Source organism: Gadus chalcogrammus, chromosome 5, assembly GCF_026213295.1.
Source record: "Gadus chalcogrammus isolate NIFS_2021 chromosome 5, NIFS_Gcha_1.0, whole genome shotgun sequence".
In the NCBI taxonomy this organism is placed as follows: Eukaryota; Metazoa; Chordata; class Actinopteri; order Gadiformes; family Gadidae; genus Gadus; species Gadus chalcogrammus.
The window spans coordinates 23,395,353-23,412,352 of record NC_079416.1 but is presented as its reverse complement, the minus strand read 5'-3'; the positions used below and the strand labels follow the sequence as shown (position 1 = coordinate 23,412,352).

Genomic DNA, 17,000 nt, shown 5'->3' with positions numbered 1-17,000 from the left:
CTGATTTGTACAATTGACTGCCAAGTGATGTCACTGGCCCCTTATTCAAACATATAAGCAAGCCATAGTAAGCCAACAGTAAGGGCAGTAACATCATTCTACAGTTTGGGGATAAGAGCTTCCATGGGCTGGGACTGGGTTTAGCTATCAGACACTGACCCCTCACCCCCCCCCCCCACCCCCACTGCCTTCATTCATGTCCTCGCTACTCCCTGGCCCTATAGTTTAGTGGTTTTTATCTGCATTTTCTACTCTCTATGTAAAATATCCAAAATGTAGACATGAAATGTCACCTACATTTTGAGCGAATAAATTTTAAAATATTACAAGGCCCACTTAAGTCTCTATTCTTTTGTGATGTTAACGCAAGAAGACGTCCATTTTGACTATTACTTTTCTATTGATTAACCTTTCTTTACTAATCGAATTGAGAATAATCTTAAAGGTGCAGTATGTTTGTTTGGCTGAGGCCATTTAATTTTCTGAAAGGCCGTTCCTGATTGGTATCATTGCTTCCCCTCGGGGGCGTGGCCGGCCCGCCTTACTCTACCGACATGCATGTTTATCGGGAGACGCTGCTATAAAGGTCCCATATTATACCACCAGGTGCTAGTGGGACTATCCATTACAAGCCGTTGGGAAAATCTGCCTCTTCCTGCATGTCCACCTAGATGTTTGATGGATAGATCGGTCTTCCAGCCTACCCAGTGGACTGTAGGAAACTTTGCTCATCTATCCGTCATACGTCTAGGTGGACACGCCCACTTGTGATGTCAGAAGAGGCAGATTTTCTAACAGCTAATTACACTCACACCTGGTGGTATAATATGGGACTTTTAAAGAGTTCCTTTCAAGATGGTTGATCGTTAGCAATCAGCTCAAAAACACATTTATGTCTTCATTAAGTGGATATTTTTCAACATTTTCAAGGTGGAGAAGGAATTGTCCAGACATACCTTATGGGTCCTGCCATGCCAAATGAGACCTGTAGAAAACTATTACAAATACAGGTTGCTTCACTCCCAGCTACCAACCCAAACCATCAAGTCTTGGGCCAACCAACGTAGCTGAGAATTCTTGCAGAATTGTTTTACAAAAGTTCCACCTTAACACATTTTGAGATAATTCAAAATGAGGAACAAAATCACTGAACAATTTTACCAAATAAAAAGTTTATTAAAAGATTATTTTTAAATGGGGGTCCTTAGCTTTCGCTTATGCAGCTTAAAGCTAGAAACTGTTCTCAAGACAACAGGCCAAAACCCAGTTGACTTGTGGGTAAACTCTCCTTGCTATTAAGCAGAAGGTTCGGAGGTCAAGCCTAACAGCAGCCCGTATGAATTGACTTGGAAAGTAAAAAAGTGACCTTGGCTGGTTGCAAACTTTGTGTGTGCCAAATAAAGTGACCTCTAACCCCTGTTTTCTCCCAAAATAAACGGATTTAGCTGCTGGTTTCCAATGGATTACTGGGATTTGCTGAACCACCAAAAAAAGCATATTTCCGTAAAGCACCCCAAAATATATAACACACCTGATGAACCAGACCATTTTAATTGTTTTGTCGTCAATACCTTGAATACTGTAGAAGATACGGTGCAAAAATAGGGCTGATTAAAATGAAGAATAAGAATAAGACAATGAATAACAATAGGGTTTTTCGGATTACGATAAAAATAAATAAAGTGGCGTTCTGTGACATTTCAAAGATAAAATAATTAAGGAGACCATTCAGATCATGAATATCTGTTGACCAAATCAGAACCAAATGTGATGAATTCTTTGACTTAACATCAAATTAAGCAGAGTAAATCTGTTGGCACTAATGAATGAATGTGGTCAAACTGCCAGGATGGACAAACATTTACAAAAAAAGTAATTTACAGTATTTTATTTCTATTTATTAAAAACTTGATTTTATTTTCTGCCTATGCGTGGTTAAAAAAAATTGTTTGAAAATGGCCTTCACTCAAATAATGACGGAGATTATATAATATGAAGAAACCGTTAAATATCAGCTTCTAGCACATCAGGATCGTCGTTTGTCGATCATTATGCAACCATGAGAGACAATCTAATATATGATGCTGTACAAACCACCTTTAAGTGTTGAAACACAAGCACTGTATTAATTAAAGTTCTGACAAATTGAAATTCAGATTTCCTTTTTTATTTATAAACAACCAAACTGTGGACAGATAGAGAGGCTGACAGACGGATGCACGTACAATAAAAGGCACTCTTGCTGCTACGTTTCAGATTAGTTGCCCCAGGTAACGTATAAAAAAAGGCGCCCAAAATAAGTAGATCTGTTGATGTTTTAACATCACGTACAACCTAGTCCCCAGGCTGGTCTAGTTAGATCAAAACTGACAAATGAAGCAGAGGTCTGTAACCCCAGGAAATATCCAGCACAGAACAAGACTTTGTATTCTTCACAAGCATTTAATGTTGTTCTGCCCTCAACAAAGCAAAGAGGGTTATACCCCGCAACAAACGCGCGGACCAGAAATAACTATTGTCGCTGCTCATTAGACGCCCGGATCCTAAAAGCCCAGCAGAGAACAAACAAACAGGAACAGGTACATTTACGCCTAAAACATTTCCGTGATTTATTTATCGGTTTGTTTTGCCACAGGCTGTAATGTCCGAGTGCTTGTGCGGTCTCGAGAACTTTCCATCAGCAGATATTAACATTTTGCTCCAGCTCCGCATATAAAGTGGCTGCTTAGAAAACACAGCGAAAGGGAAGGAGATTCGGTGAGACATCGCAACACATCTTTTCCCTCCATCTCCCCAGTTTATAGCGCTACTTTACCCAGACTTCTGCTATTTTTCTTAAATTAAAAGGGTTGGGCTTTAAAATATATTGATATTGCTATATAGCCTACGACTGCCAAAGATGAACCTAGAACAGAAACAGAGGCAGCTACATCGTTCAAATGATTAGGGCAACAGAAATAAATCACATCATTCTACCGAAAGTAGTTAACCTAATTCAATCGGGTAAACTACATTTTTACACCAGAGTTTCTAGTAAGCATTCGAGCCATGGGCATATGGTCATTACACAAAGTGTCAACCATTTTAAAGAGGTGCATTTGATAAATAGGTTTATTTGCAGGCTAGATACACAGCCCCTGGTAGAGTATGTACATCAGCATCCTATTGGGGAAAACAAAATAAACAGCTTCATGACAGACCTGGCAGAGAATTTAAAGTACAGCATTGACCTTAGCTGCCCTTGGAGCCAAAGAGAAGCATCTAGTTTGATACTCGCCTTCAGCAAGGCCACTGCTGGCAGGATCCCCGTGTTCAGTGTTGTGAAGTAAAGCTCTCCAGAGGAGGTACTGAGCCTCGTGTGGATCACAGAGCTCTCGCATACGACCAAAACCCCCAAACGCTTTCATAGATCTACAATATATAGAGGAGATTCGTGTCCCTGTAACCGAGGGTTGATGGGTGCATTCACGCCGCTGCAAAGTGCAGCATTTAAAAAACACTTGACGGGCATGTTAGGGGATTACAAAACGGCGTAAATGACGATGCGGGGTGAGGGAAAAGTGTGCCACGAAAAAAGAAAGTCCAACTTTATTTTCAGGTCATTTCAGCTGCATTCGATCAGTTAAATAAAGCACATGGGGTCAGGACTAAAGCACAGGACGCAGCCACGTTAGTGACACACAGGGGGGGGGCGTCATGTGACCCGGGGATCAACAGGGGGCAGTATACAGACGCTCACCCACACCATTAAGACACACCGTGAACTCACACCGGGAGGGGACTCGTTGAGTACGGCCTCCGCTTGGCATGAACAACAACGTCAACACGTCGGAGGATGAGAGGGTGATCAGAGGGGGGGGGGGGGGGGGGAGAGAGAGAGAGAGGTGGGAGAACATTCAACCGTCTGCCCCTACTGTCGCCCGTGAGGCTGAGCGTGAGGCGCGGTTGGTGTGGAAGATACAAATATTAGAAAACCACCCGGACTGCAGATTAGCTTTAAGGCACGCTGAGGGAGAATGGAAACCTCTCTTTAAAGGGGCGGCACTGACCCTGGGCGGGTTTGATACACACACCTTACCTAACTTTTACCTGATCAGATCAGGTTTCCCAAATGCGTGCGTGTGTAGGCCTGTGTGTGCTTGTGTGTGTGTGTGAGAGAGAGAGTGTGTGTGTGTGGGGGGGGGGGGGGGGGGGGGGGGGGGGTTTGTAGAGCTGGTGCGATCCGGTCCGTCTAGCTGAGGAGCTTGTTGGCTCTCTGGTTCGCTTCGTCCACACGACTTTTGGTCACCTCCGCCTACAGGAGGGGAAACACACGTCACACAAATCAACACGCGTCACGCGCACAACAGATCCGCTTCCAGCTGGGTGGGGGGGGGGGCCGAGGGGTCCGGCGGACAGTGACATGGCCGGCCTCTAGCTGCTCATGGGGCCCGGGTCTGAAGCCACCGACCGGGGCTTAGGATCAAAGAGACCCATCTATCATCGACTGGAGGAACCGGGGGTAGAAACCCCGGAACAGTCAAATAAATAAACTACAGTTGGCCAAAGGAGGAGCGGAACGAGATCACAGGTCTGAGAGGGATCTGTGTCCTGAATAGATGATGATGATGAACTGAATGAGGACGACTTTGTACAAACCATGTTTATTCAAAGTCTTCCTCATTCAATTCATCATAATGACGTTAAACAGCACGGGATTCATGTTGGGACCGAATACGAGCGTGGCTGGTCAACGGGAATCCTTCAACACCAACTGTATCGGTGGGAGGGATCACGATTTGGATCAAGGGGATGATTCCTCAGGTGAGGGCGGTCCTGCTTTATAACGATGTTCTCCTAGAGACCTCGGCAGAACGGTGCCCTGGGTTCACCCTCTCTATCCACACCCCAACCTCTACCACAGTGAGGGATACGATCAGACGGGCACAGAGCGAGACAGCCACACAAGGCCTGTACATGACCGTTACATAAGGGTGTTTAGCGGACGCTCATCCAAAGAGACTTACAATGAGTCCATTAGTCAGAAGAAGAGACAACAATATATTGCTTTGGGTGCAGTAAGGATGTAAAGATAGTTAGGATAAGACACTACACAACTAAGTACTACAGACAATAAGAACGTACATTAACTTCCTCTCTCTTTCTCTCTCAAAGCAAAAGATAAGAGAAGAAAGAAAGAGAGAAAGAATACGAGGAAGAAAGACAAAGAACGAGAGATGGAAAGGAGCAAAAACAGGAAGTGAATAATAAAAGGGGAACCAAATGAAGAGCGAAACGAGAGAGGAAGGAGGAGGGAGGGAGGGAGGGAGGGAGGGAGGGAGGGAGGGGCCAAACGAGAGAGACCTTGTCGGTGAGCCGGTCGATCTGTTTGTTCTGCTTGTCCAGCTCTCCTCCCATGTCCATGGCCATGGTCTTCAGGTTGCCGATGATGTCGCCCACCGCCCCCAGATTCTCCTCCATCTCGTCCTCACGGGCGTCGTTGGTGATCCTGCACACACACACACACACACACACACACACACACACACACACACACACACACACACACACACACACACACACACACACACACACACACACACACACACACACACACACACACACACACACGTCAAGAAATGCTTTGGTATCCCCTTTGATCTGCATTTTGCGGTTGTTAGTAAAAGTGTGTGTGTGTGTGTGTGTGTGTGTGTGTGTGTGTGTGTGTGTGTGTGTGTGTGTGTGTGTGTGTGTGTGTGTGTGTGTGTGTGTGTGTGTGTGTGTGTGTGTGTGTGGGGGCCCCACCTCTTCACGTAGGGGCCCGACGGCGGGGGGGCCTGCGTCTGGGCCGCCCCGCCGTTGCGGACGCCGGACGGTTGCCGGGAGACCACGCTGCCGCGCCCGCCGCCGCCGCCCTCGCCGCCGATGCCCCAGGTGCGCTTGTAGCGCGAGTCGTTCTCGATGGACGTCACCCTGGTGGCGGGAGGGGCACACTGCACATTATCAAACGGGTCCTCCCCCCAAACACACACCTGGGGGCGCACAACGACTCGGTCATTGCATCAGTGCGCCGCCAACAACAAAGTATGCTAGCTCGCGTTGCTTGGCAACCCTTTTGCTTGTTTTGAGGAACTATATTCTTCGGCGGAGGAATGCTGCTGATGGTACGTGATGTGTTCGTTTCACCTCACGAGTTGGTCTGTTCTACAGTAAACGTCGTTAGGCAGTGTGCCTCACGACGGCCCCAAGCTGTAATTAATCACTGTGAGCCGCGGCCTCTCGTGGCTAATTGCTTAATTAACACACAGACGGGAGTGTGTCCATGTGTCTGGTGAGGGGGGGAGGGAGACGGTTGTGGAACAGTGCTTCATCATCATCATCATCATCAGGCCACTACAGCTAGTATTAGAGCTACTACTAACTAATAACTAAATACACAGATCCAAGAGTCACTAAGCACGAGTCAGGACTAGGGGTGGGACAAAATGTCGATAGTGATATATCGTCATCCTTTTCCTAGCGATACGAGAATCTATACACTGGCGCCAAATATACATATATATTTCTTTCATCATTTCAGAGGCAGTTTTATGCTTTATTTATGAAGTTAGACAGGAAATAACGCTCCAAATATCTATACTTTAATTAATAAAAGAAGGCACTCTAAAATGATTTCCCAGCTCCTCGAGGAGGAGTTCAACAGATGACTGAAGGCATCACAGGAACGGAAGTTAACTCGCCAAAGACGAGCCACTGAAAAATTCAGTTTGGACCGTGAATAAAGACCGAAATCCAGCACTTAACCTTTTCACGGTTATTTTATATTCATCGTTAGACAATTATCGTGATATTGTAGTAGGATTGTCTAACAATGTATTGGTTATTGCAGAATCGCTGTACGGCGATATTATCGGTATGTCGGGCCACGTATCTCGTATCGGATCGTTCGCTCTGTGATTCCCACCCCTAGTCAGGACACAGGTTACACGACGGCTCGCCGTGGGATTGGCTCAAACACGCGCCACCCGCTCGTCTGGCACGCGCTTGGGCCAATCCTGGAGCAGCGAGCGCCTTGAGCCACGCCCGGGGACAGGACACGGTGCTCAGCGACTCTGGGAGGGGATTAGTACGGCGGAGACGCCGAGGGGATCCGTTTACCTTTTGTAGTCATCATAGAAGCCTCTCCTCCATGTGCCAGCGTTTCAGGAAGAGGGTTATGTTAAGGGCGGCGTTTAAACACATCAGACCGCACACTGCCAACCTCAGAGCCAGCCGCGCTTTGGCACATTTTAAATCACATTTTCAGAAGATTCTAAAACTGTCTGGTAAGAATGAGTCACTATTTCATTAGTATTCGGTGTGTGGTTTTGACTTCAAGCAGTCCACTGTACGATAGATAAAAAGGCTTCTTCTGAATTCCTTTCTGGCTGGCAGCATCTTAAAGTAATGAACGTTTGAATAAAACAGAATGGCGGTCTAGTGAAAATAGGACAGAGAAATGTCAGAATAGTGAAGCCAACCGAATAGGATCAGAAATTTTCAGACTGAAGACACAAATATACTATGTACATATAACCACCAAGTTAAAGCCCACAATACACTGCATGGGATGAAGTGCACCATAGTGGTGAGTCAAGCGAATAAAACGTCTTACAAAATATTCTGATATACTGTCTTCAACCGTCCTTTCTAGATGATGGAGCTCCAATAGATGGGAGGGGGGGGGGGTGGGGGGGACGACAGGATTTATTTTAAGCCTGAAGGACACAGACAGGACTTACATCCCTGTAAATCTAGCAGCTGGTAAACATTATGACCCCATCGGCCTCCCTGTACCAGGACTGAGGTAAACCGTGTCCCAGGGTGACAGGGCTGGGATGGGACCCTTCTCAAGGTCACATCGCGTGTGTGTGCGTGTGTGTGTGTGTGTGTGTGTGTGTGTGTGTGTGTGTGTGTGTGTGTGTGTGTGTGTGTGTGTGTGTGTGTGTGTGTGTGTGTGTGTGTGTGTGTGTGTGTGTGTGTGTGTGTGTGTGTGTGTGTGTGTGTGTGTCTAGGGGGGGATGGCACACAGGCCCCCTCGTCTCCACATCAACTCGTCTGGCGCTGAGGTTAATCTAAATGCGTCGTTTCTCGGGGACAGGAACGTCCCCGGCTGTGATCTGCTGGTCTACTTTGAGAACCAGAACGTCCCCGGCTGTGAGCCTGTGCACGGTGGTCTACTTTGAGGACCAGAACGTCCCCCGCGTTGAGCCTGTGTACTGTGGTCTACTCTGGAGGACCAGAACGTCCCCCGCGTTGAGCCTGTGCACGCTGGTCTACTCTGGAGGACCTACCTGTCACACGGGCACACACAGAGGCCGCAGCACTTGGAGAGGTCCTTCAGGTTCTTCTCCGCCTGCCGCATGTCCTGGTTGATCTGGTCCATGCCCTCCTCTGCACGCTTCAGTTGTTCTGCAACACACACACACACGCACGCACGCACACACACACGAGAGAGGTGGGACACTATTAGGTCAGGTGAGGACAGTGGAGATCAAATGAAGACAATGTAGTAGAAGAGAACACAGAGGAGAATAGAGACAGAGTAGATTAGAGAGAGTGAGGAGAATAGAGACAGAGAGAGGAGAACAGAGACAGAGAGAAGAGAACAGGTACAGAGAGGAGAGAATAGAGAAAGAGAGAAGAGAACAGGTACAGAGAGAGGAGAATAGAGACGGAGAGGAGAATAGAGACAGAGTGAGGAGAATAGAGAGAGTGAGGAGAATAGAGGGAGTGAGGAGAATAGAGACAGTGAGGAGAATAGAGACAGAGTGAGGAGAACGGAGACAGAGAGAGGAGAACAGAGACAGAGTGAGGAGAATAGAGACAGAGTAGAATAGAGAGAGTGAGGAGAATAGAGAGAGTGAGGAGAATAGAGACAGAGTGAGGAGAATAGAGACAGTGAGGAGAATAGAGACAGAGTGAGGAGAACGGAGACAGAGAGAGGAGAACAGAGACAGAGTGAGGAGAATAGAGACAGAGTAGAATAGAGAGAGTGAGGAGAATAGAGAGAGTGAGGAGAATAGAGACAGAGTGAGGAGAATAGAGAGAGTGAGGAGAATAGAGACAGAGTGAGGAGAATAGAGACAGAGTGAGGAGAATAGAGTCAGAGTGAGTAGAATAGAGACAGAGTGAGGAGAATAGAGACAGAGTGAGGAGAATAGAGACAGAGAGGAGAGAATAGAGACAGAGTGAGGAGAATAGAGACAGAGTGAGGAGAATAGAGACAGAGTGAGGAGAATAGAGAGAGGAGAATAGAGAGAGTGAGGAGAATAGAGACAGAGTGAGGAGAATAGAGACAGTGTGAGGAACGATAGTCACGAAGGACATTGGAAGTCCTACCTCCCTGCTCGTCCAACATCACCATGGTTTTCCCACCGGTCTCCCTGGTCTGGGAACATCAGAGAACAACACACTCCCCGTCAGACATCAGCAGAGATGGGGAGATGGAGGATGACACTGGGCACTGGGCCGCTCATTCATTCCTCTATTCCACACTATACAATCAGCTTGGATCTTTGATTGCGTCTGTTGATACATTTTTAGATTTCTATTGCATATTTCATTTCCATTACCTAGTAGATCCTTGTCTCCAAGCAAGAATTTCAGGGTCCAGAATGACGAATTCTATTCACAAGAACGTTCCAAACTTTTTATAAATACGTTCGACTTTTAAATCCGCAGTGAAACGGCGAATAGCTTTATTCAACAAAGACGACGAGAATCATGACCCCGCCACCCGGAGGATGAAGAACAAAGGCACCCGCTGACCTCTGCTGGGAGCAGTCAATGTGTGCTTTGGTCGTTTGTTCTTGGTTTTGAGTTCCATGCGGCCATCAGATACACTCCCTCTGCTGCCCTCTCTACCCGGGGGTTTGTGTGAGGACCACGGGCACACAGACGCATGGCCCTGTGTTCCTGTGGTGCTCTGTTTGTAGAGCATGACGTTATTAAGACTGCCAGGGCTTTGACCTTCCCCATGGGGGCCACCCATGCTAGGAATGAACGAATCAAAGAGTACACAGGAACGTCATGATACTATAGAAAGGATTTTAATTGATCATTCCCTTTCCGTTTTCAAATCGTCAGCTTGCTTTTACGGTGCCCGTTAGTGTTTAATTGGGTTTTATTTGCATAATTATCTTGGGTAACGTGCTGTCTGGTGTGTGGTTATCCGCTTTATAAATCAAGGTTATTATGGAGTAAATAAATGAAAGCCATTTGGACGTGTTCTTCATCCAAAGTGGGATAAAACACCGCAAGCATTCCGAGTGTCGGCCCTGCCGGCACCAAGGAACATAGCCGTGGTTATGCATCAAAGATATTAAGATAGAGGAATACTACATCAAACATTTCACGAGGTCGAAGGTGTGTGCGAGTGTCCGTCAGCCTAAACCCTCCCCGTGTGTAACAGTGTGTCATGCGTGTCAGGGAATCAGGGTCGAGGGTCAAAGGTCTCACCTCCTCCGCCATCATCCGCATCCTCCGTGTGCTCTCCAGAGACTGGGGGGGGGGGGGGGGGCACAGTCACAAGTTAACATGGAGGAACCCCGAATCCAATATATATACAGTATGTATAGATCTAGATCTCACACACTCACTCATATCTATATCTATATAGATCCAAATATATATATATATATATATATATATATATATTAGTGCTGTCAAGCGATTAAAATATTTAATCGCGATTAATGGCATTAATGTCATAGTTAACTCACGATTAATCGCAATTTTTTATTATATGCTAAATATCCCTTGGTTTCTTTGTCCCATTAATTTTTCTCATATTAATGCTCTTATCAACATGGAGAAGTGCATCGGCTTGCCTTGTGCAAATGTTTTTTTATTGATAACAACATTGGCATGTACTGATCAAAACAGGACGTTACAAAAAAAAAGCCTATAGTGCAATTAAACGATGAACATACAAACATACTGCCTTGAACATAGCAGTCAGGCTACTGCTTCTTTGTTTTGAGCCAAAGATTTTTTTTTTATTTTTTTTTTTAAATAAATACAATTGCGTTAATCGCGCAACAAAAAAATTAACGCCGTTAAAATTGGTTTGCGTTAACGCCGCCGTTAACGCGTTTAACTGACAGCACTAATATATATATATGATGTGATATATGAGTGAGCGTGGGAGTGAGTGATTGGCTCAAATATTAACATGAACAGAGGGACAGTTACAAATGTATTGAAAACCAGAAAAAACAACCAGTAGTCAAAAAAACCCAAAGAGCGGCCGATAAAGCAACATTGAAATGTAACAGAAGCTGTCAGTATTCTGCGCAGTGAGCAGTGGTGCCGACAGCAAGCGAGGCCGAGACCTTACTCAGGCGATATTCATCTGTACTTTTCAGAATGAACACATCTATCTGCATGGCCCGCGGCTTCTGCGCTTCGGTTGTTATGAAAACCTCGCTGTCGTTCTGCATCTGATATCCCCTCAGACTGCTCTTACTACACACAGTACACCGAATCAATACGCCGCAGACATCCACCCAGAATGTCAGCTAAATCTTCCTTGTTGGTTTTTTACCCCCCTTTTTTCTCTTTCTCTCTCTCTCCCTCTCTCCCTCTCCCTCTCTCTCCCCCTCTCTCTCTCTCCCTCCCTCTCCCTCTCTCTCCGTCCGTCCCTCCCTCTCTCCCTCCGTCTCCCCCCCAGCCCGGGTCATGTGACACCAGGCGTGTCATGGCGTTCCGTCGGGTTCCATTGTGTAGCAGCTTCTCTTATCAGGTGACGACGACACCGTCTGACACACAACACAACGACAATGATCTTTACCCCGCCTGCGGTGACACAAGGACGGGCAGCCGCATGCATGGACACAGGCACGTGCACTGCAGGAGGGTAGGTGTCCACACACACACACACGGTGTGCAGAGAGTCACCAGACTCACACATACCAGAAGCCATACTCATACCCTTCAACCTACCATAATACACGCGCACGCACGCACGCACACGCACACACACACACACACACACACACACACACACACACACACACACACACACACACACACACACACACACACACACAGGTGTGGACAACAATGGGGCAAAGGAATGCGGTCGGATGAGCTGACTGAGGAAGACTTTTTGTCTTCTAATAATAGCCGGCTGCATTCGGGAGAGGAGGAGGAGGAAGAGGAAGAGGAAGAGGAGGAGGGGGAGGAGGAGGAGGAGGAAGGGGAGGAGGAGGAGGAGGAAGGGGAGGAGGAGGAGGAGGAGGAGGAGGAGGAGGAGGAGGGGGAAGAGGAGGGGGAAGAGGAGGAGGAGGGGGAGGGAGATAAAACGGGTGCAAAGAGGAAAGAAAGGCGACAGCGAGAGAGAGAGCGAGAGAGAGAGCGAGCGAGCGAGCGAGAGACACCGGGCGAGTACCCGGAGCCTGGGCCAACACGCCACCCGTCAGCGCCGCTAATGAAGCGCTAACAAGAGCTCCGTGGCGCCAGGGTTTCTCCCCGATATGTGTTTACTCTCAATATATGAACCTGCGCGGGCAGACAGGGAGGGGGGGGGGGGCTAACCAGGCTTCGGAGGGGCTTAGCCGCCGCGTGGCAGCGCCCGATCGGCGTTAGATCACGTCTGCGCCCGCCCCTCGCCGCGCTCTAATTAAGCCCAGCAGTGCTCTTCCAGCCGATCGTGTCCCTGGAAGATTGAGGCGGGCCAAATATATATATATCCAAAGAAATTAATGAGTGAGGAACTGTGCGGGGCGGGAAACATATCAAAAGGAAGTGCCTCCCTGGGACGGTCGGGCCTCTCAGCATAACGCCGGGGGCGCGTTGCCGCGGCGCCGGGCGGAGCTGGCGGGCGGAGGGCGGACCGCCGCAGCAGCCTCACCGCACGGAGAACAAGGCAGCTCTCTGTCCGCGGAATGCACACGTCATGTTTCACGGGCCGCGCAGTGACACGCATCCGCTGCTCTGAGAGGGTCTCGCAGACGTCGAGCCGTGCAAACAACAGCCCTGATGTGAAGGCGTTTGGCCGACATCCCATAATACCATCCACGGCGTTACCCGACGACAGAGAGCTGTGAGGCGTTCGCTGGGAGCCCCGCCGACTGTCCCCGGTACAATCAGCGTGGAGATGGAAGATCCCCAGGACGGCAGGAGGAGGAAACAGACACAGAGACACACAGACTCAGAGAGAGAGGGAGGGGGGGAGAGGGGGGAGGCAGGGGGAGAGGGGGGGAGAGGGGGGAGAGGGGGGAGGCAGGGGGAGAGGGGGGGGCAGGGGAGAGAGGGGGGGCAGGGGGAGAGGGGGGAGAGGGGGAGAGAGGGGGGGCAGGGGGAGAGGGGGGGAGAGGGGGAGGCAGGGGGGAGAGGGGGGAGAGAGGGAGGCAGGGGGGAGAGGGGGAGAGGGGGGAGAGGGGGAGGCAGGGGGGAGATGGGGAGGCAGAGGGGGAGAGGGGGGGCCGGAAGATGGAGCAGGTTAAAACATTGCATGTGTCAGAGGAAGAGAGAGAGACGGCCAGGTAGAGAGAGACGGCCAGGTAGAGAGAGACTGACAGGTAGAGAGAGAGGGCCAGGTAGAGAGAGACGGCCAGGTAGAGAGAGACTGACAGGTAGAGAGAGAGAGACGGCCAGGTTAGAGAGAGACTGACAGGTAGAGAGAGAGGCCAGGTAGAGAGAGAGGCCAGGTAGAGAGAGACGGCCAGGTAGAGAGAGAGGCCAGGTAGAGAGAGAGGCCAGGTAGAGAGAGACTGACAGGTAGAGAGAGACGGCCAGGTAGAGAGAGACTGACAGGTAGAGAGAGACGGCCAGGTAGAGAGAGACTGACAGCCATTGAGAGAGGATGGGGGGGAGAGAGAGAGGCCAGGTAGAGAGAGACTGACAGCCATTGAGAGAGGATGGGGGGGGGAGAGAGAGAGGCCAGGTAGAGAGAGACTGACAGCCATTGAGAGAGGATGGGGGGAGAGAGAGAGAGGCCAGGTAGAGAGAGACGGCCAGGTAGAGAGAGACTGACAGGTAGAGAGAGACGGCCAGGTAGAGAGAGACGGCCAGGTAGAGAGAGACGGCCAGGTAGAGAGAGAGAGGCCAGGTAGAGAGAGACTGACAGCCATTGAGAGAGGATGGGGGGGAGGGAGAAAGAAGTTATGTTAAAAGATTGTGTGTCACAGAGGCAGAGAGAGAGAGAGAGGCAGACAGAAAGAGATAATTCAAACGACATCAGTAAGAGACATCCTTCATTTCCTTCCCGTAGGAGGATTAAGAAAAGCGGAAATTAGTCTGCGAAATGAGCGAGAATTAGTTAAGAAAGCAGAAAGAAGACGAACACGGAGAGGAAGACACACGGGATTAGCACATTCATCTCACGCTTACTAAAAAAAGGGAAGGTCATATAGACAAATCTCTCCGCAAAGAGAAGAGAAAGGAGCTCATTTGTTTCATGGTCTAGAACCAGTGATGTGGTGACGTAACAGCCTAAAGGACTGATTAAACCATTATCAGGATGGTACTGAAGCCACTGGAGGGGGACTTAGGTCCGATCAGGGCTAAATCAGGCAGCGAGTGCACTAGCGCACTGCTAATAATAATAATAGGCCGTAGAGCCGCAGACCGGCACACACATCGCTTTGGATCATTCTCTTCAGCCTCTCTCCGATAATCCATCCATCTTAGACCTGCCCGCTTCGACACAGCGTTGGATAACAGATCGATGCACGTCCACCAAGATCAACGGTATACGTCGGCACAAACAAAATCGTTGCCACTTTACATTCATATTTCACAATTTGAATGTAAAGACATTTCCAAGGGCGGTACAAGTTTTTTAATAAATGAACAACCTCTGCACACAGTGGAAGAGAAGTGTGTGGGGGGGGGGGGATACATTCTACCCTGTTCCGTCCTGTTGGAATTAACCTCACGTTTAGGACTAGAGTAGATCCTCATCACTAAAGGAGTAGATCTAAAACGAACACCGCTCAACGTAAACAACTTCAGACATGCCTCACCGGACCGATGCAACGTTTCCACAGCTTATGCAATGTTTCTGGATGATGAGAAACATCCCGGTCCTTTGCCTGTTAGTATGAGTGTGGGGTTGGGGTGCAAACGTGTACGCATCCCATAAAGCAACACAAAATATGGTTGAAGGTTTTCAAGTCATTTCACCCACAATAAAAACATGTCAGGACATATAATAGGGTAGTACAAATTAAAAGCGTGAGCGTCGCGGTTCAAAGAGCTGATGGAATCAGATCATCACACCGCTCAGATAGTTGATGGAGTTCGGAAGTCTTGGTTTGTTTGTTTTTATTAGAAAGATATTATATTCAAAAGATATATTGACACTAGGGATCGACCGATAACGATTTTTTAGGGCCGATACCGTTTTTTTTTATCAGCCTTAGCCGATAACCAATTCGCCAATACCGATTTTCTTGCGCCGATAATACCCTGGAAATCCAGAGTTCTCACGAGAGCACAATTTTAATTTGCTCAGCGAGTCTCTCTGGGAACGAGCAATATACTCGTGTATATTCTTGGCCTCCCCTGGCCCAGAACATTAAACAATCGGCCGGTACCGATACACGTAAAAAAAATATCGGCCGTTAGATAATATCAGCCGGTCACTAATTAACACTCTGGATAGCAGTGATTTGACGGAGGGATATAAGAGGAGGGGATCACAGGTAGAGGCCTGTGTGTCTAGGTGTGTAGCAGGGCATTGAAGAGGAGGCGGGAGAGTCACCGGTAGGGTCCCCTGTGTCTGGGTGTGTCTGCCTAGAGAGGAGGCGGGCGTCCAAGCGAAGGCGCGCTGCTCTCTATAGAGCAGACACGGACTGGCAGCATAGGGCGGACCGGCCCTTGGGCCCCGACCCGCCCCCGGGTCCCCCGAAACGGCCACGGGTCCGAACGGGCCACGGGTCACGACCGGACCACTGTGCGGGCGGTTCACGAAAGGGCCCCTGGAGCGCCTAAACCAGTCAGAAGCGCTTTAACACATTTCCACACCAGTGGACGTTCTTCTGAAGTCACCGCAGTGATACCAGTAAGACCAGAACCCCCTCTCAAACCCTTACACAACCACCCCCCCAACACCCCCACCCCCCCCCCCCCACCCCCCCCCCCCCCCCCCCCCCCCCGCACTCAGAGCAACCTCTGGTTTCCATGGCAGCCACTGAGTGGGGGGAGAGCCACCATGGAAACCTAACATTTAATAAATATTACTATTAAAACACGTTTTGATTCGACAAACAGAGCCAGGCTTAATAATACAATTAGCAAAATGACAGTGGGGACGGTGTGAATGATATCCCACCGGTGGCGCATCAGACACCGGTAACCTTGGCAACCGCGATGCAACACTAGCCTATTGAAAAGCAATCCATCATGTCCCCCCAATTCATGTAATATAACATAGTTCGGCGCCATGCGTTTCGTGCTTCAATTGAATTGTTCAATGTGTGGCCCTTCGATTCAATTCAGTAAAGCCCTCTGGAAAGAGATGTTGCCATCCCGAGCTTCAGAGCCATTCCCTGCGACAGAGCCATCGTTTGGTCAATACTTCTACACAATAGGCCAATTACAAAGTGCCCAGGCCGAAACAATAGCATAACTAAAACGCAATTAAACCAGATACGCCTCATATTACGAATGTTCCCAACGGATAGACCATTAAAACCGCCTTCTGGAAGTGTATCCCGCTGTTCTACACCAGGAAACAACTGCTAATAAACGAGTGGGCAGGACAGCTCTGGTGTGATTGTAACACACATAAACTGAAGACAACATAGGTTAAAGTGACTTAACATAGACTGTGTAACAGTGATGTCTGTGTGTGTGTTCCTTGTGTGTGTCTGCGTGTGCGTGTGCGTACCTCATCAGTCAGCTCGTCGGCCCTCATGGCGATCTGCTCCACAGACATGTCCGCCATGTTGCTGTCTTCTCGTCTGTAGCTGGCTGGTCCTCCTCCTCCTCCTCCTCCTCCTCCTCCTGGGGCTCTGAGCTCAAGGCGCTGA

The 17,000-nt window shown here is 48.7% G+C and overlaps 1 protein-coding gene across 1 annotated transcript; it reads right to left on the bottom strand.

The window, feature by feature from the left end:
• Positions 1-201: 201 nt before the first annotated feature.
• LOC130382261 (synaptosomal-associated protein 23-like) lies at positions 202-17,000 on the bottom strand. The gene is made up of 7 exons (XM_056589898.1): positions 16,859-17,000; positions 10,480-10,521; positions 9,361-9,409; positions 8,313-8,430; positions 5,785-5,952; positions 5,344-5,488; positions 202-4,294 (listed from the first exon to the last, which is right to left on the bottom strand). The coding sequence occupies exons 1-7, from the start codon at positions 16,913-16,915 to the stop codon at positions 4,232-4,234; spliced, it is 642 nt and encodes a 213-aa protein (XP_056445873.1). The 5' UTR covers positions 16,916-17,000; the 3' UTR covers positions 202-4,231.

Bases quoted from the DNA above. Each gene is read 5' to 3' on its own strand.
- LOC130382261 (XM_056589898.1), bottom strand. From the start codon at position 16,915: ATGGCGGACATGTCTGTGGAGCAGATCGCCATGAGGGCCGACGAGCTG. The intron at 9,410-10,479 runs GTGAGACCTTTG...TGATGTTCCCAG, and splicing joins TGCGGATGATGGCGGAGGAG to ACCAGGGAGACCGGTGGGAA. The intron at 8,431-9,360 runs GTAGGACTTCCA...TGTGTGTTGCAG, and splicing joins GATGTTGGACGAGCAGGGAG to AACAACTGAAGCGTGCAGAG.